This window comes from Protopterus annectens, chromosome 8.part1, assembly GCF_019279795.1.
Source record: "Protopterus annectens isolate FY-2018-M chromosome 8.part1, PAN1.0, whole genome shotgun sequence".
Taxonomy (NCBI): domain Eukaryota; kingdom Metazoa; phylum Chordata; order Ceratodontiformes; family Protopteridae; genus Protopterus; species Protopterus annectens.
This window is the reverse complement of record NC_056742.1, coordinates 176,478,368-176,504,073: the sequence shown is the minus strand read 5'-3', so window position 1 is coordinate 176,504,073 and position 25,706 is coordinate 176,478,368. Positions and strand designations below refer to the sequence as shown.

General features: G+C 40.6%; 1 protein-coding gene across 2 annotated transcripts in view; it reads right to left on the bottom strand.

The window, feature by feature from the left end:
- The window catches only part of BOLA3 (bolA family member 3), a 448,482-nt gene that overhangs the window by 249,074 nt on the left and 173,702 nt on the right, over positions 1–25,706 (bottom strand). For both annotated transcript variants that reach the window (XM_044081813.1, XR_006366077.1), the window contains exon 3: positions 22,711–22,837. In XM_044081813.1, coding sequence (XP_043937748.1) covers positions 22,711–22,837 — 127 coding nt within the window. The remainder of the gene's footprint in view (positions 1–22,710; positions 22,838–25,706) is intronic.

Below are 25,706 nucleotides of genomic sequence, written 5' to 3'. Positions count from 1 at the left end.
GAGGGATTTATATTTGACTTTACATAATGGAGAGAGTCTGAATATTTTGGATTTAAGGAGTTGTGTACTGGATAGATTAAACAGAGGATGTGTGAAATGTGAAATAAAGCAGTAGATGGCTTATGAGGTAAAGGTGAAAAGTACAGTTGTGTACACTTACCATAAATGTAGATGTTACAGTGTATTCACTGTTGCAGTCATTACATTTGGGTAATCTGCTGGCAGGTTGCCCTCAATCGGCCTGAATAACAAAGTCTTGGGTCCTGCGTCAGTTGCTGTCTCCTCTTTCATGACGTCAGGGGTATAAAACATGCAGCCGAAGCCATTTTATTCTGTTTTTCTTGCCCCAGATGTCAGGTGCCCCCCAAAATGGGGAGCAAAATTATATATATATATATATATATATATATATATATATATATATATATATATATATATATATAAACAAACAGTAAATATATATATATATATATATATAAAAATAAACAGTAAATATATATATAATATATATAAATATATATGTGTAAATATATATATATATATATATATATATATATAAATATATAAACAGTATATATATATATAATATATATATATATATATATATATATATATTATATATATATATATATATATATATCTATATCTATATATCTATATATCTATATCTATATATCTATATCTATATCTATATCTATATATCTATATCTATATCTATATCTATATATCTATATCTATATATCTATATATATATCTATCTATATATCTATCTATATATATCTATCTATATATATATATATATATATATATATATATATATATATATATATATATATATATATATATATATATATATATACACACACCTTTAGAAACCAACTTTACCTTCCTATAAAAGCAAATTATACACACACGTGTGTATAGTGAAGTAACCCTGACTGCAACAGTGAATACACTTGAACATCTACATTTATGGTAAGTGTACACAACTGTACTATGTTCTTTGTGTTTCACTGCTGCAGTCATTTCATTTGGGTAGAATCCCAAAGCTACGGATGGGAGGATGGAACTAAACAGCATTAGGAGCAGCTATAAGGCCCTGCAGAACTGTAGCGGCAAAGCATGCCCTGGATTTGGAGAAGAGGTAAATGATCATGCTTTGTGAAGGTATGAACAGAGCTCCAAGTAGCAGCTTCTAGAATGTCTTTGGTTGGAACCCCTTTGAGAAAAGCTGCTGAAGTAGAGGCAGCCCTGGTGGAATCTGATCTGACCCCCTTGGGCACAGGTTTACCATGGTGCAAGTAGCAGAAACGAATGCAGTGGCTTATCCAGATAGTCTGCTTTGATATAGCCTTCCCCTCTGACCCAGCAGCAAATGCTACCAGTAGTTGCTGAGACTTTCTTAGAGATTTGGTCCTGTTTAAGTAGAATCTTAGTTGCCTGTGTACATCCAATGAATTCAGAATCCACTCCCCCTTGTTCTGTGGATTTGGGTAAAATGTTGGCAGGTGAATGGTCTGGTTAAGAGCCACACTGGACACACCTTAGGCAGAAAAGAAAGATTGGTCCCGAGGGACACCCTGTCCGGGTAAAATATAATAAAAGGCTCCACTGCCATGAGAGCCTTTAATTCTGAAACCCTTCTAGCTGAAGTGACTGCCAAGAGAAAAGCTGTTTTCCAAGATAGAAATTTTATATCCGGAGTAGCTGCTGGTTCAAAAGGAGGCAGGGTGAGTTTTCCCAGCACAAAATTGAGGTCCCATGCAGGAGTTGGTGATCTTCTGGGAGGCCTTAAATTTTTGGCCCCTCTAAGATGCTGCTTAAGCAGAGGATGAGAAGAGAGGGGAGGCTCTGTGTTGTAATGAGCCGAGATGGCAGAGGCATGTATTTTTATTGAAGAAAAGGCTAGGCCCTTGTCAAGCATCTCAGTCAAATATTGTAAAATCTGAGGAATATTAGGCTTTGCTGTGTCTGCTCCATGTGCTTGGTTCCAAGCACAGAATCTCTTCCATTTATCAGCATAAGATTTTCTAGTACTAGGACTTCTGGTTTCCAGAATGACATCCATCACAGATTTACTGAGAGGTGTTGTTTGAATAATTAGTTGATCAGCCATGCTACAAGATTCAATGTTTGGAGCTGAGTGAGCAGAATTTGATAGTTCTGTTGAGACAGTAGATGAGGTATTTGAGGCAAGTACCATGGAAGAAGCTGAGACATTCTCTAGAAGTGGGTACCAGTGCTGGCGAGGCCAGTCCGGAGCCACTAGAATCATTTTTGGTTTTTCCTATCCGACTTTTAGTAAGACCTTGGAGAGTAAAGGCAGAGGGGGAAAGACAGACTGATAAATTTTCTCCAGCTGAAGAATAGGGCATCCACTTTCCATGCTTTTTTTGTGATGAGTTCTTGTGCAGAATTTGTCCAACTGATAATTTTGGGGAGAGGCAAATAGATCTATGTCTGGTGTCCCCCATTTCTGTGTTAACATGCTGAAGATTTGTGGATCCAGTTTCCATTTGTGTGGGTCCATAAGATTTCTCCTTGGATCGTCTGCAGTATTTTGCTTTCCTGGCAGGAATTGAGCTTGAAGATGTATTTTGTAAGTCAAGGCTGTGTTCCACAAGGCCATGGCTGGTCTGCAAAGGGGGTAGGAATGTGCACCCCCCCTGATAATTTTGGGGAGAGGCAAATAGATCTAGGTCTGGGGTCCCCCATTTCTGTGTTAACATGCTGAAGATTTGTGGATCCAGTTTCCATTCGTGTGGGTCCATAAGGTTTCTCCTTAGATCGTCTGCAGGAGTATTTTGCTTTCCTGGCAGGAATTGAGCTTGAAGATGTATTTTGTAAGTCAAGGCTGTGTTCCACAAGGCCATGGCTAGTCTGCAAAGGGGGTAGGAATGTGCACCCCCCTGCTTGTTTATGTACCACATAACTGTGTTGTCCGTCTTTATCAGTAGTTGTCCTGGATGAAGTAAGTCCTTGAAGGCTCTCAGAGCATTCTGAACAGCTAGCATCTCTTTCTGGTTGATATGCAGTCTATGCAGATGCATTTGGTTTGGGCTCCATTTGCCCTGAATGCATCTCCCTGCCAGGTGGGCCTCTCCCAAGCATAGTCTGATGCATCTGTAGTTAGGGTTTGGGTGGCAGGGGTAGAGTGAATGACAGTCCCTTGTTTTTGTGACATGTCTCTGCCCACCAAAGAAACTCTTGTTGTAGGCAAGGAATGAGAGGAATCAATGTTTCCAGACTGTGACAATGCTGACTCCATAAACTTTTTAGGTATCATTGAAGTTTCCTCATATGCAATCTCGCATATGGAATTAGTAGAATGCAGGATGCCATGAACCCCAAAGCCTGCAGAATTTGTCTTGCAGATAACTGGGTTTTTGTTGCCATTTGTTTGAAGTATGTTGTCAGTTGCCTTTGTTTGTCTGGCGTGAGGTAGGTAATCTGGGCAGTTGTATTTTAAGCTTGCACCCAGGAATGTAATCATTTGAGAGGGGACTAGTTGTGATTTCTTTTTGTTTATGGTGTACCCTAGGCATGCTAGAAGTCTTTTTACAAATGCCAGATTTTGAAGAAGAGTGTCCTTTGTCCTCTGCTTGAATGAGACAGTCGTCCAGATAAGGATATATTTGAATGCTTCTTTGTCTGCAGAATGCAATTACTGGTGCCAGGCACTGTGTAAAGACCCTGGGCGCAGTAGATAAGCCAAAGGGCAGTGCAGATAATTGGTAATGCAAAAAACCTGCTTTGAAGCGGAGGCATCTTCTGCACGATTCCCTTATTGGGATATGCAGGTATGCCTCTTAAGTCTAGAGTTACTAACCAAGCATTTCTGCCTAGCATATGCAGTAGCTGTTGTAAAGTCAGCATTTTGAAGTTTGGAATGTCCAGGAACATGTTCAAAATCGTGGACGCCATGAATTGTCCTTTCTGGGTACCAGGAAAAGCCTTGAATAAAAACCTTGTCCTTTTTCCTTTTCTGGTACCGGTTGAATAGCCCCCATATCCATGAGGGACATGACTTGTTTCTGGGCCTCCGCCCACTGGTTTTGAGGCATATCCGGCCATCCATTTGGAACTGGCAAAGTATGGAAATGAAATCTGTATCCCTGGGATACCATGTTTAATACCCACTTGTCCTGGGTAATTAACTGCCAATTTTGAGCAAGAAGTGCTAGTTTTCCCCCCAAGGGGGCTGCCAAAAGGTAAGTGCTTGGTGATGGTAGAGGAAAGTCATTGAGACTGCTTACTGTAGAGTTATGCTTTGTTACCTCCAGATTTGGAGGTGGGGGCACTCCACTGCTTTGACCTGTAAGAACCCTGTGATTGATATCGGGAGCCTTTCGAGAGCCTGGATTTGCCCCGAGTGGCTCTGTTGGACACAGGAAAGGACCAGTTTTTAGTAGGCCAGTGTCTACTGAACCTGGGTGGCTGCACTTGCAAGAAATGTTTTACAGTTTGCATTGATTTAGCTTAGTCTTCCATTTTCTTTAAAACCTCTTCTGCCTTATTACCAAACAGAGTATCATGCTGCAAAGGGCCATCCAACAATTTAGTTTCAACATGATCAGCAGATTTTGCTCCTTGAGCCAGGTATACCTTCTAATCACAGATCCTGTAATGGCGGCCCTACAAGAGGCCTCCAAGGAATCAAAACCACATTGCAAAGTATGCTTTCCAACCTGTTCTGCTGAATGCAATAATTCCTGTAACTATTTTCCACACAATCAGAAATCAATATAATTTTCTGTTTCAATAAGCCCATAACATGCTGTTGATATTTAAGCATATGAAACTGGCAGTTTAAGGCCCTGATTGCCAAGGTTACAGACGTATAAACCTTCTTTCCCCATCTATCCAGCGTCCTGGAATCTCTATCAGACGGGGTAGGATTTTTGGCTGTAGAGGCCTTTACACCCTTGGGACCCTGAGAAATAGTCTCATGATCAGCAGCAGGATTTTTGAATAGAAATCTGTGGGAGTCAGGAACCCTGTAATATCTATCCAGCTTACTAGGAGCCGGAGGCAGGGAATCAGGAGCCATGCTTGATTCCGAAAACACATCATCAACAATGTCTAATACAGGAGGTATTGCCAAAGGCCTATGCTGAGGAAGAAGGAAATCCCTAAGCCTCTTTTTTGATTCAGAGAAGTTCTGACTCTCCCAGTGAAAATGTTCCCTTAAAGTATGCAAAATCTCTCCAAGAGAGTAATCCTTAGGAGGAGATGCAGATGGGATGGATTCCTCTGCATCAGAATCCTCAGAGGGTGGAATAGAAAATTCCGGATCAGAGGAGGAATCGGAAGAAATGGAAACCTGATCTGAAGATTCATAATCAGTGCCTTGCCTAGGCCTCTTTAGCAGAGGGGGACGGGGGACGGGACACCCCTGATCAAGGTAATTAAATCCTCAGCCATTTTGATCATCTGTTTTTTAGGCATAGGGGCTTGAGCACGTGGCTCATGCATCAGTTTTTTTAGACATAGATGTTTTTGACCTTGTTTTTGTTGCTGGCGTCGGTTTAATATAAAAATGTTGAGGCCTGAAAACACCCTCAGAAGCCGGTGCCTGCTCAGCAGCTCCGGACCCATCCAAGGGAGAGACATCCGCAGGTTCAATACTCTGAGAATCTCGCGGCACACCGGACTCCGAATGGGTCTCTGTAGAGGCCTGCGACTCAAAAGTAGCGGGTATCAGGGGCTGTGAAAGCGCCTCACTGAGTACTGGTGAACCAGCGACTGGCTTAGGAGAAGCTTAGTCTGTTTTGGACCTTGGTCGGTCTCTTTCTTTGCATTTTTTGTGAACTCTGGTAGTCGGAATGCTAACAGACGACATTTCAGGATAATTAAATCTTGAACCAAAATATTTAGAAGCAAAAATATACAGACGCTTAATAGTGCGTTGGTTAAATCTAGCACAAAACGACAGCAAGGCATGTTGTGATCTGGGCCTAGGCAAGGATTACATTACAAATGAAAATCCTTATGAGGCATTTGCTTCCCACAAGTAATGCAATTATTAACTTTTACTGACATCGGTAAGGAGCAAGAAAAGGTTTCTCCAACAGGGTACTTAGCTTTAGTTTGAAGACTTCGGTTCTGAAACTCGAATACAAAAATTTCAGAAGTCGGCCGACCGGCACTTGCAAACTGCTTCTGCTTCGGGCACCGCACAGCAAGAAAGACTGAATAAAATGGCGTCGGCTGCATGTTTTATACCTCTGACGACCTGACGTCATGGAAGAGGAGACAGCAACCGACGCAGGACCGAAGACTTTGTTATTCAGGCTCACTGAGGGCAACCTGCCAGCAGATTACCCAAATGTAATGACTGCAACAGTTAAACATGAAGAACATCATGACTGGTATGAGGAGTAGCAACTAGAGGTGTGAAAGGGAGACAGAGGGTGTAAGTCAGTAGGTGTTATTTAGGTAGAAGAAGAGGAAGAAATGGAGAGGGGAGAGCAGTAAGAAGGAGGGAGAAGCTCAGATGTGAGCAGCTGAAGATTAGTGTGTGGGTAAGGTTGTAGTGGGATAGGGGAGAAAGAGAGACTTTAGACTGGGTGGAGAAGTTTGGTGATTGGTCAATGGGATGTAGAAGGTGAGGTTTGCTATACAGATGAGAGTATGAATCTCGGGAAAGTAGGGGTGGATGGGAATGGAGGTAGGGGCAGAGAAGTGGAGTAATCTGAATGGTAGCGAGGGCGAATGGAGCAGGTTGAACTGAACTGGAAAATGTGTCGCAAACAAAACAGTCACATGAGCTAGATGGGCAAGGGAAAGCTACAGGTAAGAGGGAGTACCCAAGACAAAAAAGTTAAGCAGCCAGTTTAGTGCACTAATTAGAAGCCAGGGACAGTAACAGTAAAGTGAACTGTAACTTGCAGAATCATCATCTTAGTCTTCTTTTGGCTTCTTAGTCTTCTTTTGGCTTTTCCCGGTTAGGGGCCACCACAGCAGATAACCTGTCCAGTCATGACTGGCTGGTTGTACGGTGTTGTCATGTGGACAGAATGGGCCAGGATAAATTATTTTAATAAATTTTAATATTTTAATTTTCATCAGAATGAAAACATTAAAAATAAAAATATTCATGAAATAAATAATGTTGATTTTGAATTTTAGGCTAAATATTTTAGTAAGAGTATATTAAGGCATTACTTGTAAAATATTGAAATAAATGTTACAGTTAATAATATGTGGATCTCATAGGGAAGGGTGTCTTTAAATGGAGGTGTGTGTTAAGTGTCACATTGATGACTATTTAAACTTTGCATTTGTACATGTCTGTTATCTGAAGAAGTCTCCCTATAAGGAGAGATGAAAAGCACTTAATAAAACAGACCTTATTTTTTACTTGTGGGTGACCAGTGGAGTGATTTCCTAGCTTTTTTATCCAAGTATGGCAGTGGAGTTTTTACAGTGTTGAGTTGCCAGCCCAGCGCCCAACCTTCCACGGAAGGCACACGCATGCAAGCACTCACGCCTAGGGCCAATTTAGAGTGTCCAGTCCACCTACAGCATGTCTTTGGGATGTGGGAGGAAAATGGAGCACCCAGAGGAAACCCACATGACCAAGGGAGGACATGCAGACTCCGCACAGAAGGCACCCAGCCAAGGATCGAACCGGAGAACCTCTTGCTGTTCAGTGGCAACACTAACCGCTGCACCACCGTGGCCGCCCAACTGTAACCTGCAGAATAACGCCCGAATATTACAGGCCTAGAGGTAGGTCAGTAGAAAGCCTATGGTAGGGGAGTGACTGTTCACCCAAAAACAAGCTAGGAGGAAATTTTGGGGGAAAACGTAAATAAAAAGCATATGAGAGGGGATATGGAGTGGGATACCAGAATCGTCCAGTGATGTACGGTAGGTAGGCAATGTCTTGTAAAAAAAAAAAAAAAAAAATCAGTATAAGACAGTCATTATATCATACTTTGAATGCTCATTAAAGACTCCAGAAGAACTGAGCGTTTGGGTGCTTCAGGTTGGTGAAAGTAGAATACTGTCCAAGGGCGGGATTGAAGTAGTGTCTCAGGTGATAATAGCTTACTATCTATGAAAAGCGAAAAAAATGAGCATTAAAATAGATTGCACAGATAGGTGCTGGAATAGATGTAAGAATTACAGGGGAAAAGACAAGAAAAGTACTAGGTAGGAAAAAAAAAAAAAAAGACTTGAGCTAAAGCAGTATAGTAGAGAACAGGGAGAAAGGAGGCTAGGGGAGTAAGTCAGACTACAGACAACAGGGCAGGCTTCCCAATGATGAGAACATAATTTAGCACACTAACCAACAGAGTACAATTACACAAGCAATTAGAAAAACAGATTAACCCGGCTACTCCACAGCAATTGGAAAAACAAGTCAAAAACTATAAATTGAAGAAAAACACTTCATATAATTGGCTGCTACATCTCACCTGGAAATAATGCCTCAGTTATAGAATGTCTATTGCACTGGGCAAGTAGTACCCCAAGTCAGGGGACATTCATACTGGGCAATTTTAATTTAGACTGGTTTGCATGTGATACAGATTACCCCATCCATCACATAAACGTGCATGGTTTTACACAAACTATTCAAGAACCTACCCGAACAGATAAAGCTACTAAAAAACAATCCACCTTGGACTGGATATTATTAAATAACTCCTCTCACTCATTCCAATCAGGTTGCCTTCCTGATGGTCTGAGCAACCCACCTACCCACATTTCTTATACAACACACATTCCCACCAAAACCTATTATGTTTAAACAACTCGGAAAAAACTTAACTTGAATCTTGACAACTTCCTAGATGACCTACAAAGGTGCAATTGGACTCCACTCAAATACCTTGACCTAGATGATGCAGTGAACCACTTTAATAAATCTTTCTTAGATATATTAAATGCGCATACCCCTGTTAGAACCATCAGAGTAAAATTAAACTATGCCCCCTGGCTAAGCAGAGACACTAGGGCCCTTTTGAAAACTAGAGATAAAGCCTGGAAACTATGGCGTAAGACTAACACAGTAGTTTCTAAACAGTATCAAGAACTTCGAAATAAGGCAAAAAAACAAATAAAACAGGATAAAATATATTACTATCATAACATTTAAAACACACAAAAAAACCCTAAAAAATTCTGGCCAGCTATAAACTCAATCCTTCACCCAGGAAAATCTACTACACAACGCCAAACATCCACAACAATTCCGATAGCATAGCTATCACTTAAACATTTTTTCTAAAGCTATAATTGCCCTTTCCAAACGTCTACTCCTGATACCAAACCAGCCAAGTCTACAACTAGCAATGCCGCATTCTCTTTCTCCCCAGTTCCTACAGCCACTACAAAAAACTACTACAGAAACTAAAACATACTACACTTGCCATAGGTAACTTACCCAGTGAATACCTCAAAATTGCAGCTGAATCTATAGCCTTCCCAGTATCGATCCTTATAAATATATCCATTCTCGAAAACAAGGTCCCTCAACTGTGGAAAATTTCCCATGTAATCCTGCTTCATAAAGGGGGACCTTCCACAGAACTGAAACTATCACCCAGCAGCTATTCTTTCACCTCTTTCCAAGCTACTCGAAAGGTGTATTCAACTTCAGGTCATGAAATTCTTACTAACAAATAACCTTCTCACAAACACTCCGCATGGGTTTCGTCCATTACACAGTACCACTACAGCTCTCTTATCCCTTGCTAATACCATAAACCATCACAGGAACAACAACAACTTTGTATCTGCCATCTTTCATGACTTACCAAAAGCTTTTGATATTGTCTCCCATTCCAAACTAATAGATATATTAACTGAACTATCCTCCTCACCATCTGCCACAGCATGGTTTCATAACTATTTATCTGGCCATCCACAATCTGTTCTGTGGCAGGGTGACCTATCTCCATGCCTTCCTTTAGCCATTGGTGTCCCCCCCCAAGGATCTATCTTGGGCCCTCTCATTTTCTCCTTTACTAATCTACACAAAGCCACTCCACATGGTTCTATAATACAGTACGCAGATGATTCAACACTTATCTGTGCTGCCGTTTCTCTATCAACTCTTCATTCTCAAACAGAGAAATCTTTCACTTCTGTTGAAACATGGTTAGCCAAAGACCATCTAATCCCGAACCCAAACAAAACTAAATTATTACTCTTCCAACCTAACAAGACATCTATCTCATGCCCAACATTTAACATAATAGCCAAAGACAATACTGTGATCTCCCAGACAACCCATACAAGGCTTTTGGGTGTGGAAAAAGACAATACCCTAAAATTTTACTTGCACGTCTCCCTAACTATAAAAATGCCATAAGAAACTTGAAATCTATATAGGCACAAAAGGTTCCTGACCACAATGGCCAAATTACATTAGAACAAATCCATCTGCTCTCCACTCTACTATATGCCTCTCCAATTTTAACTAATTGAAGGAAAACTGACTTATCTAAGCTAGAAACATGTTATAATAAAATTGCTAAGTTTGCATCTGTCTGCCCATATAGAACATATCATTGTACAGCTTTAAGGATACTAGACTGGCTTGAGCTTCCCAACATTATTCTTTACAACCATCTCTCTCTAACTCACAAAACTGCCACACAACCAACTAGAACCCCTGCACTAGAAAATCTCATCCTTCCTTATAGTACTAGCAGACCACTTCATGAACAACAAGAACTTACTCACAGTCTCCAAGGCCAAAAACTCTGCAGGAGAATCTTTAATTTCCAACTATATATCTCGTATATGGAACTCCCTTCTAACTCCATTCTCTCAATCACATCCATTAACCACTTTAAGCCATCACGTAAAGCTTATCTAAAAAATAAGTGGCTATGTTCCTGTACTAACCCCTCATGAGTGCCCTGATACATCACAGTATACCCAAAACATATCCAACTTCGCCCCCGGTGTTTAATCCTTTGTTCCTACAGACCTCTCTTAACCTTACATCTTGACACAAGTCATACCTACAAATAGCACTAGCTATGTTCAAAGCCTAGGTTTTGTCGTCAAGATGTAACGAATTTGTATTGTCTTACATATACTAGATTAAGTTTACTTTATATTTTTGATTATTGTAATGTGTGCAAGAAAATTTACTGTTACTCATGAAGCTTTTCTCCCTGGGCCTCATCTGAAAAAGGACCTGTGTCCAGTTGGACTTTCCTGGTAAACAAATGTTAAATAAACTAAATACCAGATAAAAACTATAAATTAAATAAAATTATACACAAAACTAGTAGAGTAACCTGGCAATCCAGGAGCAAATTGAGAATATGGCAGAAACTAAACAATACTATAGTACTCAGTTATATAACATCAATTAAGTCATGTGTCTTAGTTTCACACTCCTATATGCTTTTATATGCAAGCAGTAGTGTACGAATAAATATTTTATTAGGTAGTATCAGCAGTAAGCAACATAAAACACCTTCTTTAGGACTGTGAGAGACTACCTTAGTCAAACAATGCAATAAAGAAGCTGGGATACAGAAACAATAAACCTGGTTGCATTCCAACCATGCAAAGACCACGCTATAGCACAAAGGTTATGAGAGTAATAACCTACAGACAATTTGGAATCATCACAATATAAATAGAAAAGTACAGTTTTGTACCTACCATAAATGTAGATGTTCGAAGATCCACATTGCTGCAGTCCTAACACTTGGGTAGTCCGCTGTCCCTCGGTCGGCCCGAATATCAGAGTATAAGGCTGACGTCGGTCAAGGCGCATTTGACTGACATCAGAACGTCAGGGTACAAATGCGCATGACCGACGTCATATCCTCAGTCTTTTCTTGCCCCAGATGTCAGAAGACCCTAAAAAGAAAGGTCAAAACCCATAGACAACAACTAAACAACCAACCAGCCTAACACCAAAAATATATACAATATATACAATATACACAATATACCTCAGATGGATAACCCAACCCACACAACCATCTCACACTACAGAGGAGAAGGAGGGAGGGTATTGGACTGCAGCAATGTGGATCTTCGAACATCTACATTTATGGTAGGTACAAAACTGTACTATGTTCTTCATCTCACATTGCTGCAGTCCTAACACTTGGGTAGAATCCCAAAGCAGAGGTAAGGGAGGATGGCTAAACTATAATGAAGCAGGAGCTGCCAAAATGCCCTGCAACACAGCAGTGGCAAAACCAGCCCTGGATTTAGAGAATAGTGGAAGGTGGTAATGCCTAGAGTAGGTATGCACTGAACTCCAAGTGGCTGCCTCCAGAATATCCTTAGTCGCCACCCCCCTCAAAAAAGCTGTTGAAGTGGCAGTAGCCCTAGTGGAATGAGGCCTAATCCCAGCTGGAATCTCTTTGCCATGATGGGAATAACAGAAAGCAATGCAAAATCCAATCCACTTAGAAATAGTTTGTTTTGACACGGGCTTGCCCTGAGAGCACAAAGCAAAAGAAACTAATAACTGCTGAGATTGTCTGAACCCTTTAGTTCTGTCCAAATAATATCTCAACTGCCTGTGTACATCTAAAGTGTGCAAAATCTTTTCCCCTTTATTTTGGGGATTTGCATAGAAAGTAGGCAAATGAATAGTTTGGTTTAAAGCCACACTAGAAACCACTTTAGGCATAAAGGAAGGATTAGTACGTAAAGATACCCTATCCTTATGGAAAATTAAGAAAGGCTCAACTGCCATAAGGGCCTGCAATTCAGAAACCCTTCTTGCAGAGGTAATGGCCAACAAAAAAGCAGTCTTCCATGACAAATATTTCAACTCAGCAGTAGCTGCAGGCTCAAAAGGTTGTAGAGTGAGTTTCTCCAACACAAAATTGAGATCCCAAGCAGGAGTAGGAGCCCTTCGTGGGGGTCTTATATTCTTTGCCCCTCTAAGAAATTGCTTGAACAAAGGATGAGAAAACAATGGTGGGTCACAATCTTAGTGAGCTGAAATTGTTGCAGCATGAATCTTAATAGAAGAGAAGGACAAACCTTTGTCTAACAATTCAGTAAGATATTGAAGAGCCACACTTAAATCAGGCTCAGAAACATCCAAATCCTTAGCTGCACTCCAAAACAAAAATCTCTTCCATTTATCTGCGTACACTTTACTTGTACTAGGCCTTCTAGCTTCCAAAATCACATTCAAAACTTGTTGTGGAAGTTGAGACCCTCTATGGTTCAAAACAGAATATGCCAGGCTGTTAGGTGAAGAGAGTGAAGCTTGACATTGAGCAAATGACTGTCCTCCTGGGACAACAGATGTGGAATCAAAGGCAAAGGCCATGGAGGCTTCCGTACTAGACTTCTCAGTAATGGGTACCAGTGCTGTCGAGGCCAATCTGGAGCTATCAAAATCATCCTTGGCTTGTCCTGTCTGACCTTCAGAAGTACCTTTGGGAGGAGAGGCAGAGGTGGAAAGGCATACACATGAAGATTTTTCCAACTGAAAGAAAGAGCATCCACTTTACAAGCTGTGGGATGAAACCTCTTTGTGCAAAACTTTGGCAGCTGGTGGTTTAGTGGAGAAGCGAACAGATCTATGTCTGGAGTTCCCCAGGACACTGTCAATTTCTGAAATACATGAAGATCCAGTTTCCACTCGTGGGGATCCATGATTTGTCTGCTTAACACATCTGCTAAGGAGTTCTGTGCTCCCGGCAGAAACCTTGCCTGAATACTTAGTTGTAAACAGAGCAGTCTCCCACAAAATCATTGCCTGCCTGCATAGAGGATAAGAATGTGTTCCCCCTTGCTTGTTGATGTACCACATGACAGTTGTGTTGTCTGTTAGAATCAACACCTGCCCTGGAAGAAGTAAATCCTTGAAAGCTATTAATGCAAACTGGACTGCTAACATCTCCTTCAAGTTGATATGTAGATGCTGTAGTCTGACAGGCCACTTGTCTTGTATCCACTTTCCGTTTAGATGAGCTCCCCAAGCTTTGTCCGAGGCATCTGTCGTTAAAATTTGACTCGCCTCTGGCCGGGTCACAGAGAGTCCTTGTTTAGGTGACATTCCTGAGCCCACCACAAAAATTCCTTTTGAATGCAAGGTATTATTTGAATGACAGTGTCCAGATCCTGGCAGTGCTGTGTCCATACATTTTGAGATACCATTGCAACTTCCTCATATGCAGTTTGGCATTGGGAAGCACCAGAATACAAGATGCCATGAACCCTAAGGCTTGAAGGACTGTCCTTGCAGTCAGCCCGGACTGAAGAGATAGATGATGGAAGTAAAGGGAAAGATTCTTTTGTTTGTCCGGGGTTAGAAAGGCCATCTGGGATGCTGTATTCAGTCTTACACCCAGAAAGCACATGTCTTGAGAGGGTACTAGACTGGACTTTATTTCGTTCACAGAATACCCCAGGCATCTTAGCACTGCTATCACATATTCCAAATGACGAAGAAGCTCTTCCCTGCCTTGAGCCAGAATCAGGCAATCGTCCAAATAAGGATAGATTTGTATTCCTTTCAGCCTGAAGAAAGCTATCACTGGAGCCAGAACTTTCGTAAATACTCTGGGCGCAGTAGATAAGCCAAAGGGCAATGCAGAGAACTGATAGTGAGAAGTCCCAGTCCGAAAACGTAGATACTTCCTGCAACTTAGCCTGATAGGAACATGAAGGTAAGCCTCCTTGAGATCCAATGTTACCATCCAGTGATCCTTGCCCAGCAGAGGTAAAAGCTGTTGTAACGTCAACATTTTGAACTTGGGAATGTCCAGATAAGTGTTGAGGATAGATAAGTCCAAAATTGGTCTCCACGTGTTCCCCTTTTTTGGTACAAGGAACAGGCGAGAATAAAATCCTAGGCCCCTTTCTGGTATAGGAACTGGCTGTATGGCCCCTATTTGGAGTAACAGAGAAATTTGCTTGTGAGCCTCTATTCTTTGTTGTGGAGGAATGTCTGGCATGCCTTTGAAAGGAGGCAAGGTATGGAAATAAAACCTGTAACCGTGATGTATGATATCCAATACCCATCTGTCTTGGGTAATCAAACTCCAATTTTCTTTGAAAAGTGCCAACCTTCCTCCCAAAGGTGCTGCCAGCCGAGAAGGTTCTGGCAGTGGAAAAGGTAGGTCATTGGGTCTGTTTACGAAAGGACTGACCCCTGCCCTCACCGAAGACTGTGCAGGAGAACTCCCTGTTCTAGGCCTGAAAGAGCCCTGACCTCTGCCCCTGCCACGTCTAGATCTACCCCTAGACTGGGAATCATAAGAAGGATACGTCCACCCCTTAGTAGGCCAATTTCTACTAAACTTTGGAGGCTGAACCTGCAAAAAATCTTTAACAGTCTGCATAGACTTAGCCTTGTCTTCCATTTTCTTTAAAACTGCCTCAACAGGAGAACCAAACAAGACATCAGATTGCAAAGGGGCATCCAAAATCCTAGTTTTAACATGGTCAGATAAATTTTGATCCCTCAGCCAAGCATGCCTGCGAAGAACTGACCCAGTGGCAGCCACCCTAGACGAGGCCTGTACAGCATCAAAACCACATTGCAAAGAATGCTTACCCACCTGTTCAGAAACATGCACTAAATCTTGTAACTCTTTACAATCAATACCTTCCGCCAGAGCATCAACCTTAGATTTCAACTGTGAAAGGAGATAATTTTGATATTTCAACATGTGAAACTGGCAATTCAAAGCTCTCATGGCTAGAGTGGAAGAAGTATAAACTTTCTTTCCCCATCTATCCAAGGCCCTGGCCTCTTTATCTGCAGGAACCAGATTCTTGACAACAGAAGCCTTAACACCCTTAGGCCCCTGGCTAACAGTTTCTGGGTCTGCCCTAGGACTCTTAAAAAGATACTTATGAGCTTCACGCACCCGGTAATACCTATCAGGTTTAACAGGAGCAGGAGGCAAAGAATCAGGATTAAGAGAAGCCTCTGCAAACACATCTTCCACCACCTTCAGAACAGGAGGTATAGCCAAAGGCCTATGCTGGGGTAAAAGGAAAAATTCCCTAAGCCTTTTCCTGGAATCAGAGAAGTCCTGACCTTCCCATTTAAAATGCTCTCTCATGGAGTGAAGGGTCTCTGAAAAGAAAAATCCTCAGGAGGAGAAGCAGAAGGAGTAGAATCATCCACATCAGAATCAGAATAATGAGAATACTCCTGCAAGTCTTCAGCCGAAGACTCAGACACATCCGAAACCTGCTCATAATCCCCCAACACTGGTTCCATCCTAGGCCTCTTATCAGGAGGGGGCATAGAGCCTCTAATTAAAGTAATTAAATCTTCTGCCATTTTAAGCATGTGCTTCTTGGGCACAGAACCTGAAGAACTAGGAGCGACACCCACAGAAGCTAAACTAGACCTGCCTCTAGGAGAAGCCTTGGAAGCAGAAAGAGAGGGCCTAGACACCTTAGGAAGGGAGTACAGATATCTGAGAAGCCCCTACAGCCTGACCTGCCTCCTGGGAGGCCACATCCTGTAAAATCAAAGTTTCTCCCTGTGACTCCAGAGAGGCCTCCGTCGGAACCACCGGTTCCACTGACGCCTCTAAAGAACTGGCGTCCGGTTCGGACGACTCCTCTAACCTAGGTTTAACTGCCTTGTCCTTGCGCTTCTTTGAGGAAGCCGGCGGAGCATCCGACGGCATATTGTAATTGCACCGCTTCCCAAAGACCAACCTGGCACAATCCAACCTACGCTTTATAGTGCGTTTATTGAACCTAGCACAAAAGCGACACCCAACAACGTCGTGCTCAGGTCCCAAACAAGGTATACACAAATTATGGTAATCCCTATGCGGTATCTGTTTCCCACAAGAAATACAGTTATTCACTTTTTCTGACATCCGGTAAACCACTGAGGCAAGAAAAAAACAAAATATTCCCCAACGGGGTACTTAACCAACTCTGACTTCGGTCTGAAACTCCGAATTCGAAAAATTTCAGAATGCCGAACGGCACTTGCAACACTGCTTCTGCATCGGACCATGCGGCAAAAAAGACTGAGGATATGACGTCGGTCATGCGCATTTGTACCCTGACGTTCTGATAAATGCGCCTTGACCGACGTCAGCCTTATACTCTGATATTCGGGCCGACCGAGGGACAGCGGACTACCCAAGTGTTAGGACTGCAGCAATGTGAGATGAAGAACATCATGCTGAAACAAAAAGTTTGACATATGTTTGCCTAACCGAGTAGGAGAGAGGAAAAAACAGCTTAACATCTATTCTTCACTTAGAACAGAATGTATAGCTACCTGCAGCTGCAAATTTCTAGACTCAGACTTCAATATTTGTTAATGGAAAAAAACAAGCAAATATCTTTGCAGATGCAAGAAACTTGAAATTTTTCGTGGCTTTCACTGTCAAGCCTGCTTACTTATTTACACTTGTTTATAACTTAAGCCAAAAGCATTAATCTAAGCATCCACCCTTGTAAAAGAAGTAATCTTAGTTCTGCATACAACTTAATCAATGCTTTTTATACCTCCACCCCAACAGCTCAATATCACAGCATATTAATTTAATCTTGCTTCTGTCCAGCATTTCATCTCTTGCTATACTTTAAAGGAAATATTTTAGTTGTAATATAGGCTTTAATGTCTTTAACACAGTCACTGAAAAGACCCTCACCACCACATTTAAATACTATGATACACATTGTACAAAACTGCTACTTTATAACATGCAGTTTTGATCATGAAATGTTTTATACAAATACTACTGGTAACAAAAACTGCTTTACTGTAGCAGTGTTCCGATATGTTTTACATAGTCCACCCAGAAGTCAACAATGTCAACAAATGTCCAGTCTTTCCCAGCCAGAAACGTCATTAAATGGGAGACTATAAAGCATCATTCACTAATTTCACTGTTGCTGGTCTTCATTCTGGTTATCTTAATCTCCCTCTCCCAACAGCAGCATCTGGTTCAAGTCCAAGATATTCCTGATTCTTCTAATCCTATATTTTTTTCATCAGTCTCTCTAGCATTGTCCTTCAGAATATTGGAAAAGGTTTCACTGGCAAAGTCTTGCTCCACAAGCTTTATTGTCAGAAGAATGAGTAGCAGAGTTCCTTTCGGTGTGTTGACTCACTTACTGCTGCATAAACTTATTTCCTCCTTGGCCTGTTCTGCATCCCAAACATTTTGACCCTTAAGGAAAAAAATATTCTGAAGATAGCTAGACATAGCATCTTGAAACTCATACCTGCCTCTTGACATTTCCTGCTTGCTGGATCAATTGGCTTCTCTTCTCTTCTGCCTGGTGGAGAGTGAAATAATTTTCCACAAATACTCTGCCATTTCCAGTTTGGTTTTTAAACACTTTTCCCTTCTGCCACAGTTTTGCAGATCAGCTTTTTCTACTTGCGTGACTTCATCTTTACTAATACGGGTCTTGGCAGCTGTTTTATGGCCAGGTTTGGAGGAAACACCTGTGCATCCTTTCAATTAAATCTTGCTGTGGAGTGCCTGTCCAGCTGCTTAACTGTACTTTCAAAAAATAAATACAGTTTGTTCCTTCCAATTTCTCTAGAACTGCAGAATCTCAGGTTTTCTCAGTGTGCTCAGTTTTCTAAATCTAACATTTTTTTGAAACTGCTCTTCACTACAGCATCTGATTTCTGCAGTATTATCAGTTCATCTCAATAGTTACTTAAAAGGCTGGGAAAAAATTTGAAACTTTGAGATGGATTCCCTCAATGTTTCATTTACTTAATGACCTCCAAGTACATCACTTATTTTTTTCGCTAAATTACTGGAAGACGTGTCTTGTACCAAACCTGAAGACTGAACTGTTTTTTGCTGGATGGTTGTAGGATTCTTCCCAATCAGTGTTTTCTTGTCACCTTTTCTGGCTGATTTGCTTTCAGGTTCTCTAAATGCCTGCTTTGCTGGCATAGAGCCAGTATACTTGCTAGCCAGTAACTGAATCTGATCCATAGTGACACTTTTGCTAGTTGGTATTTGTCATTTTTCGCTTTCACACTGGAAGAGCTGAAATTAAGCTGTTGATTGGTGTACAGCCATCTTGGAAGTCCACTGGTCAACATTTTGAACTTCGGAACTTTCAGATACAGATTTAGAAATGAAAGTTCTAGTACTGGTCTTGGAGGCCTCTGTTTGGTACAAGAAACATTCCGGAAAAGAAGCCTTTGCCCCTTTGACTTTCTGGCACTGTTTCTATGACTCATTGTGTGTGTAAAGAATGAAGAATCTAAGAAAAAAACATTTGGTTTGGTTTATGTCTGTAACCTCCTGCACGACTTTCACATCCAGGAACACACACATTTGAAGAGAGCTTGTTCTGAGAGAGGGAAGATGGTAAAAATACTGACACCGTCATTCTGTACTATTGGTCTGTTCCTTTATTCCTGAAGAGCCCCCCCCCCCCCCGGTTTCTTATCACCCTCTGTCCATCTCTTTATTGTACTTTGCTTGCCAGAAAGAGACCGGTTTTGTTTATCTGGCTTTTTTTGGGGGGTAAGATAAGGGATCTATAAGGTTTGTACTGGAGTACACGGAAGATCTTGGAAACCCCCTCAGTCAATTTCCCTCTTTCATCATATTACCCGAGAACCTAGGTCACAGAAACAAACAAAACCTTACTGTCTAATGCAGAATCTAAGACTTCAGACTGTACCTAATCAGCAAACTTTTGGTTATGTCCCAAGTATACCTTCCCAACACTATAGCAGTGGACCTGGGCAGTATCCACATAATCATACACTTTCTTCAAAACATATTTAGATACCTAATATACGGTCAAAATAGCTTGGTTCAAAAAGAACTTTCTGCTTTAGGAAGAGTGGAAGCCATTTTCCTCAAGCTCTCTACATGACAAGCATACATTTCCACAGATATTGCCTGGTAATTCAGGGTTCTGAAGGCTAATGTGGAAGAAACATTCACTTACCAATATGGTCCAGCATTTTGCTTTCTTTGTCATCAGGTGAAGAGTTAATATTAAGGACCAACCTGTTGCCAGCATGACAGAAGGTTGAAATGGCTGCTAGGTCAGATATACCATGACAGAAAAAGAAAGTTATTAGTTCAAGTTACTTTATACAGTTTATCTGTTTTTTGGGGACTGACGGCTGTGTATTACAATGACAGCAGGCAGCATTCAACACATCTTCCAGGGCTGTCAGTATAGGAGGAATGGAAAGAATGTGGTCGATCAATGTGCAACATATATTATCTCCTCAGTTCAGAGGAACACATTTGTTTCCATAACAATACCGGACATCCTGGCAATGCTCTGATTAAAAGAAAATTCCTCCACAGAGGATGCAAATTAAATTGTCTCACAATCAGAGTGGTGGACATCTGAATCTGCAGAAGAATAAGCCCCATCTCTGTCAACCTCAGAATCTGCAGAAGAATAAGCCTCCTCTCTGTTAACCTCAGAATCATCAGACCCAGTTTCCTCAGGAATAACATTACAGGGTATGCCTACCTGTAATGGCTTCTGTGTATCAAGATACATTGCCTGTTATGCCTGCCTAGTGAAAATAAGCAACATCTTTTTTTTCTTTATAGGAGTGCCAATAGTAGAAGACTGTCTTAAAGGATGTAAAGAACTACAACAGAGGAAGACAGACACGCAAATGGTCTGAGGAGCAACCAATGGCAATGCAGGTTTTACTCACTATCAACTGACATACAGAGTCTGCAACAACAGAGACTGCACTCCTTGGTGACTTTTTCCCTTCTGGGTATTGCAGGAGAGCCAAGGACTGGAGCATCAGGCACCAACAGCAGTAGGCATAGCTGTGGCAAGTTAGTCAGAAGGCAAGTTATCCCTGAATATTCACAAGCAGCACATTTACACTCACCCTTCCTAGTCCATTTATCTTAAAAAATATATAAATAGAACACAATTTCTCTGTCAGTTCTTTTCAATCAAACACTAAAATCAGTACCGCAGGTAGGGTGTCACCAAGTGAACATAAGTATAACACTGACATGTATTCCTGTACCTTCCTCCATAAACTACTTTGTCCAATTAAATTCAAAGTTTACACAAGCAGAACAAAATTTCTCACAAAATTAACCTCAAATACATAACAGCTCAACTTAAAAATAGTGGTCCCTGACAGGAAACTTCCTGGTTTCGTAAAAGGAAACACCACTTTTAGTCAAAAATAAAATGTATATCATTTTTCTTAAAAGGAGTAATTTTTGAGTGGAAAAACTCTCCGAACAGAAACTTATCCATCAGAAATTAAGCTCTCAGCTAACTGCTGTTTCTACGAAGCTCGAGAGTTGCTGCTTCTCAAGACAGCAAGAAAGCACTAAAGAAATCTTGATTCTGACTGACTAATCCCAATGAGGAAAATTAGCAATCAGAAGAGCCAGTGAAGGAGTGTTGGGGGGGGGGAGATGCAGCTTTTTGAAGTTGGCCAGCTGTTTCCTGGGCAGGAAACGATATAGCCTAAAGACCACTGCAACAGTGGGAATAATGAACACGTACTCTGTGAACATTTAAAGCGTACTACTCAAAACAGAAGCTGATCTAGAGGACTGCTGTTTAGGCAAGTCAGAAATAATTCCACTCTGTTAACAGTATCCAGGTTGCATTAATTTTTATTGGAAAAGCTTTACATTTACTGTAAAATCTAATACAGAAAGAATTGGTTAAGCATGTTTTTCTGCTGCATATACTCGCCTTGGAACAACATTGTCTTTAGCAAAGAAGATAAATGAATAAAATAAAAAAGAAGATCCAAAGTACTTTTTAAAATAAAACTGAACTAAAATGTAGAACCAAGAAAGAATAAACGGCTCTGTATAGCAAGTGATCACTGCTTTTCCATTATGATCCGGTTTTGCAGTACTATACTTGGCTGCCTATACAAGTTCATCTGTTACTTAACTTCACACTGGTGCACAAACGCTGTACATGTTCACATACTGCTTTCATTGTTAGTGTAATTAAAAGGATCTGTAATCATTACACAAACAGCTGCATTATAGGATCTGTAACAAATAAATGAACTACTACAATAAAGTGATCTGCCAACATTTAAGTACACATTGCTGCATCCTTCCTTACATTTTGGGGCTATTTAATTAAAAAAAACACTATGTAAACTGTTTATTAAACCACTGTCCAAATAAATGTATTTTTTTCCTGCTGTGCAGTGCACCTATAGACTTGAATGGGGCACATTTACACATGCAATGGTGATATTTCCTACGCCGACGTCAGCAAAGTTAAAGTTTCCCGTTATATCTGAGGGATGGCGGTGTATGAAACACGCATTTTAAAAAGTATTCTTGGTGAAGAAGAGAAAACATTCCTTAATGGGGAAAACTAAAGTTTGACAATTTATGCACCATGTGCCATGGTGCAAAGGTTTTGTTTCTGTCTTTCGGCTTTTCCCGGTTAGGGGTCGCCACAGCAGAACTCCAGTCCGCTAATGATTGGCAGTAGATTTTTACGTGCTGAGTTGCCAGCCCTGACGCACAACCTTCAACGAAGGTACGCCCATTCATGCATGTCTCCACACAGAAGACGCTCTAGCTGAGAATCAAACAGGACACCATCTTACTGTGAGGTGACAACGCTACTGCAGCACCACCACCGCAGTAGCCATGGTGCAAAGGTAAGCTTTCAAATACTGTCAAATCTCCTTAATGTAGTCTTACAAAAATGCAAGGTTAACCTGGGTAATGATTTGAAATAAAGCCATACAGACCAGTCTCCAACCCATTAAAAAAGTTTCTACTGTGTAATTACCTGAAATATCCAATACTTTGACTGATTCAGCCCGAGGAAAATTTTCTTTTAGAATCTGACTTAATCGGACTTCTCCATTAGTCAGTGATGAACTGTGTCTTCTTAAGAAGTTGGAAAGTAGCAGTGTCTATATATTAAAAAATGCATTTAACAAAAAATCAGTTAAAATTACAGTGAAAATGGTTGCCAAGATGTAAAGTAAACAAGTCTACTTATTTTGCTTACTTAAAATTGCCCATTTCTACACCTTCTTTTCACAGCCATGGGAAGGAAGTGCTACTCACTACCAGTTAGGAAAACACTGTATGGTTCAAGGGCTTGGTAACAGTAGAATTCTACATGGAGGCTTACCCAAAATGCTTGAAATGAGGCCAGCACAGTCCACAGTTGTCACATCATGTCTTAAAATGAGTACAAAAGTAGAAACACAAAGCTGCATATGATGTACAGTAAGCCTGAAGTTGGGAGAGGTTCTGAGCTCAAACTCTTGATAGAAACTGAACTCCACCTGCAGATGAAATCCGGATGTTATGACTGCAACAGTGAAAGATCCCCACAGTTGAATGCAGGGGTAGCGCACCTGAACAGGAGTAACTATCAGTGTGAGACTACAGTCAAAATGCTTCAGAACCCTGTCCCCTTATCATGCTCACAACACAAAACACATACTATGACAAAGCATCCACAATTAGTGATATTTGTGCAGCTTACAGTACAGTTTCTCACTCTACCAACAATTTCCTTAATATACTCACCAAAACATGAAAAGGTCACCACCTTTCAAGAAAATTTTTTTACTAAACTAGACTTGTACACCTTCCTTTGCACTTGTAAAGGATATCATGCTCTGTGCCCAAATATCATTAGACATAATTCCAAAATGCCATCAGGGACTCATCCTTTCCTCATTTAAAAACAAGACAGGGAATTAAAAGCCACAACACAGCAGAGAGCAGTTTAATTGTAGAAGCTAGTGTTACAGTTAACAAATGACTTTTTTTTTTGTTGTTATCCACAGTATACCGAAGACAGGAATGGCCAAGTTCATGCCTAGCAGGTGAAATAAAACTCCCTCCACTCTAAATGGTTTAAACCACAGACATGAATTCTTGTACGTTTCATACAACATGAATGGAGATACTGAAAAGTCAGAGGGAATGGAATGTTAGAATACATACAAACATGCAGAAAGATCTCCTGAGCACCTTCTCACATTCACCATCCTTTCCTTACTCTGTCCAAACCCTCACAAGCTACAAACACCTTAACTACACCATACCACTGCCTGAAACATGTCAGAGGCTTATAACCACAACAGTAGTAGAATTTCCTCAAAGGCTAGCAAAACAAATGGTCATCCATCTGCCATATGTTCCATTCTCACTGCCTGTGTTCTAGGAGTCAACTCCATCCCCCATCTATACTTCTAATACAGTATATACCAGAATCACTCCCCTTTTTTATGCAAGATTAAATGTTAAAATCTATACAAACCCTAGATGGCTCCTCCTCCTTCCCTTAGGTTATCAGTGTGCAGCGCAGACTTGCCCAACTACTCTTTCTTAGCGTGGTCTCAGAACTATACAGAGTACTTTAAAACTTATGGTTGTGCTGAACAATAGAAAGATCACATCAGTATCTCTGGAATCTGCACCTTTATGCTACATGTACACACTCTCCCAGTAATATTACTAAGTAGCAAACAAATCATAGAACAGTTAAACATCAGTTCCTTTCCTTCACTATCTTACTTCAGATCCAAAAATGCAAATACCAGACAACCCCCCACTGCATCACCCTGTTTAAGTGTATGGGGGGTGATCATGAAAAGATGAAAGAAAACAAAATGTACACAATTCTCTGGGGGCGTAATGGTATTTAGACAGTTTCTTGGAAAAAATGGTTAACTTTTTAAATAAAAATTATTAGGAATCTTGCAAGCTTACTTTAAACACAGTTGTGAGGTACTGCTATAGGGGCACATTTTGCCCCCATGTATGCAAATTTAATGATAGCTCTATTTGAAGCAGATTGTATGAAGAGTTTATGAAAAAGGATGTTTTATGTTATTATAGTTATATTGATCATCTGATATTTATTTGCCAAGGTGGGCAGAATGAAGTTAAAGAAATTGTTTCTGATTTACAAAAACATGTATACAATTTGTCTTTTGATGGATTACAATATGGTAGTGAGGTTGTATTTCTGGATTTATGTTTGAGAGGTTTTGAAAATGTTGAGATTCCTACATCTGTGCATAGAAAGTTTTTGAATGTAGGTCAGAATTTACATGGAAATAGTTGCCATCCCCCCATTTGATGTCCTCTATGCCATATGGCGAGTTATTAGGTTACATAGAACTTATAATAACAAGAAAGATTTTTATGATTAAGTTCACAAAACAGTTACTATGTTTCTAAATAGGGGGTATAATCAGGGTTTAGTTAATGAAGCTCTACAAAAGAATCTTGGGGCTTTGTGATGGGCAGAAGAAAAGTAGTAATAATTATTACAATAGGAATGAAAGAAAGAATTGTGGAAAGGAGGAAAATGTACTTTTGTTACGACAATATTTTAAGCGAACAAGTTTGTGATGTGTTGAAATATTATTGGGAATTTCTTATGAGATACAGAATTATGTAAAATTTTGTGGGATGTTCCTTTTATTTCATATGAGTGGGTGGAATTTATAAGACATGCTTGTTCATGGTAATTTTGTGTCACCTGATATTAGAATTACTAGACATCCATTTGCACTAGGTACTTTTCCATGTAATACCTGTGGTGTTTGTCAATTTGTAGTGTGCTGCTTTGATAACATTAACAATGCTGAAAAATTTCCTGGAGTATAGAAATTAATGCAATACTGAAGACGTTATTTATGCCTCGAGGTGCCCCTGCAACTTATTTTACATTGAGGAAATTAAAAGAATGTTTAGAGTAAGGTTGCAGGAGCATATCAGGGATATTAAGAAGCAAAACAGCCCATTTTTAAA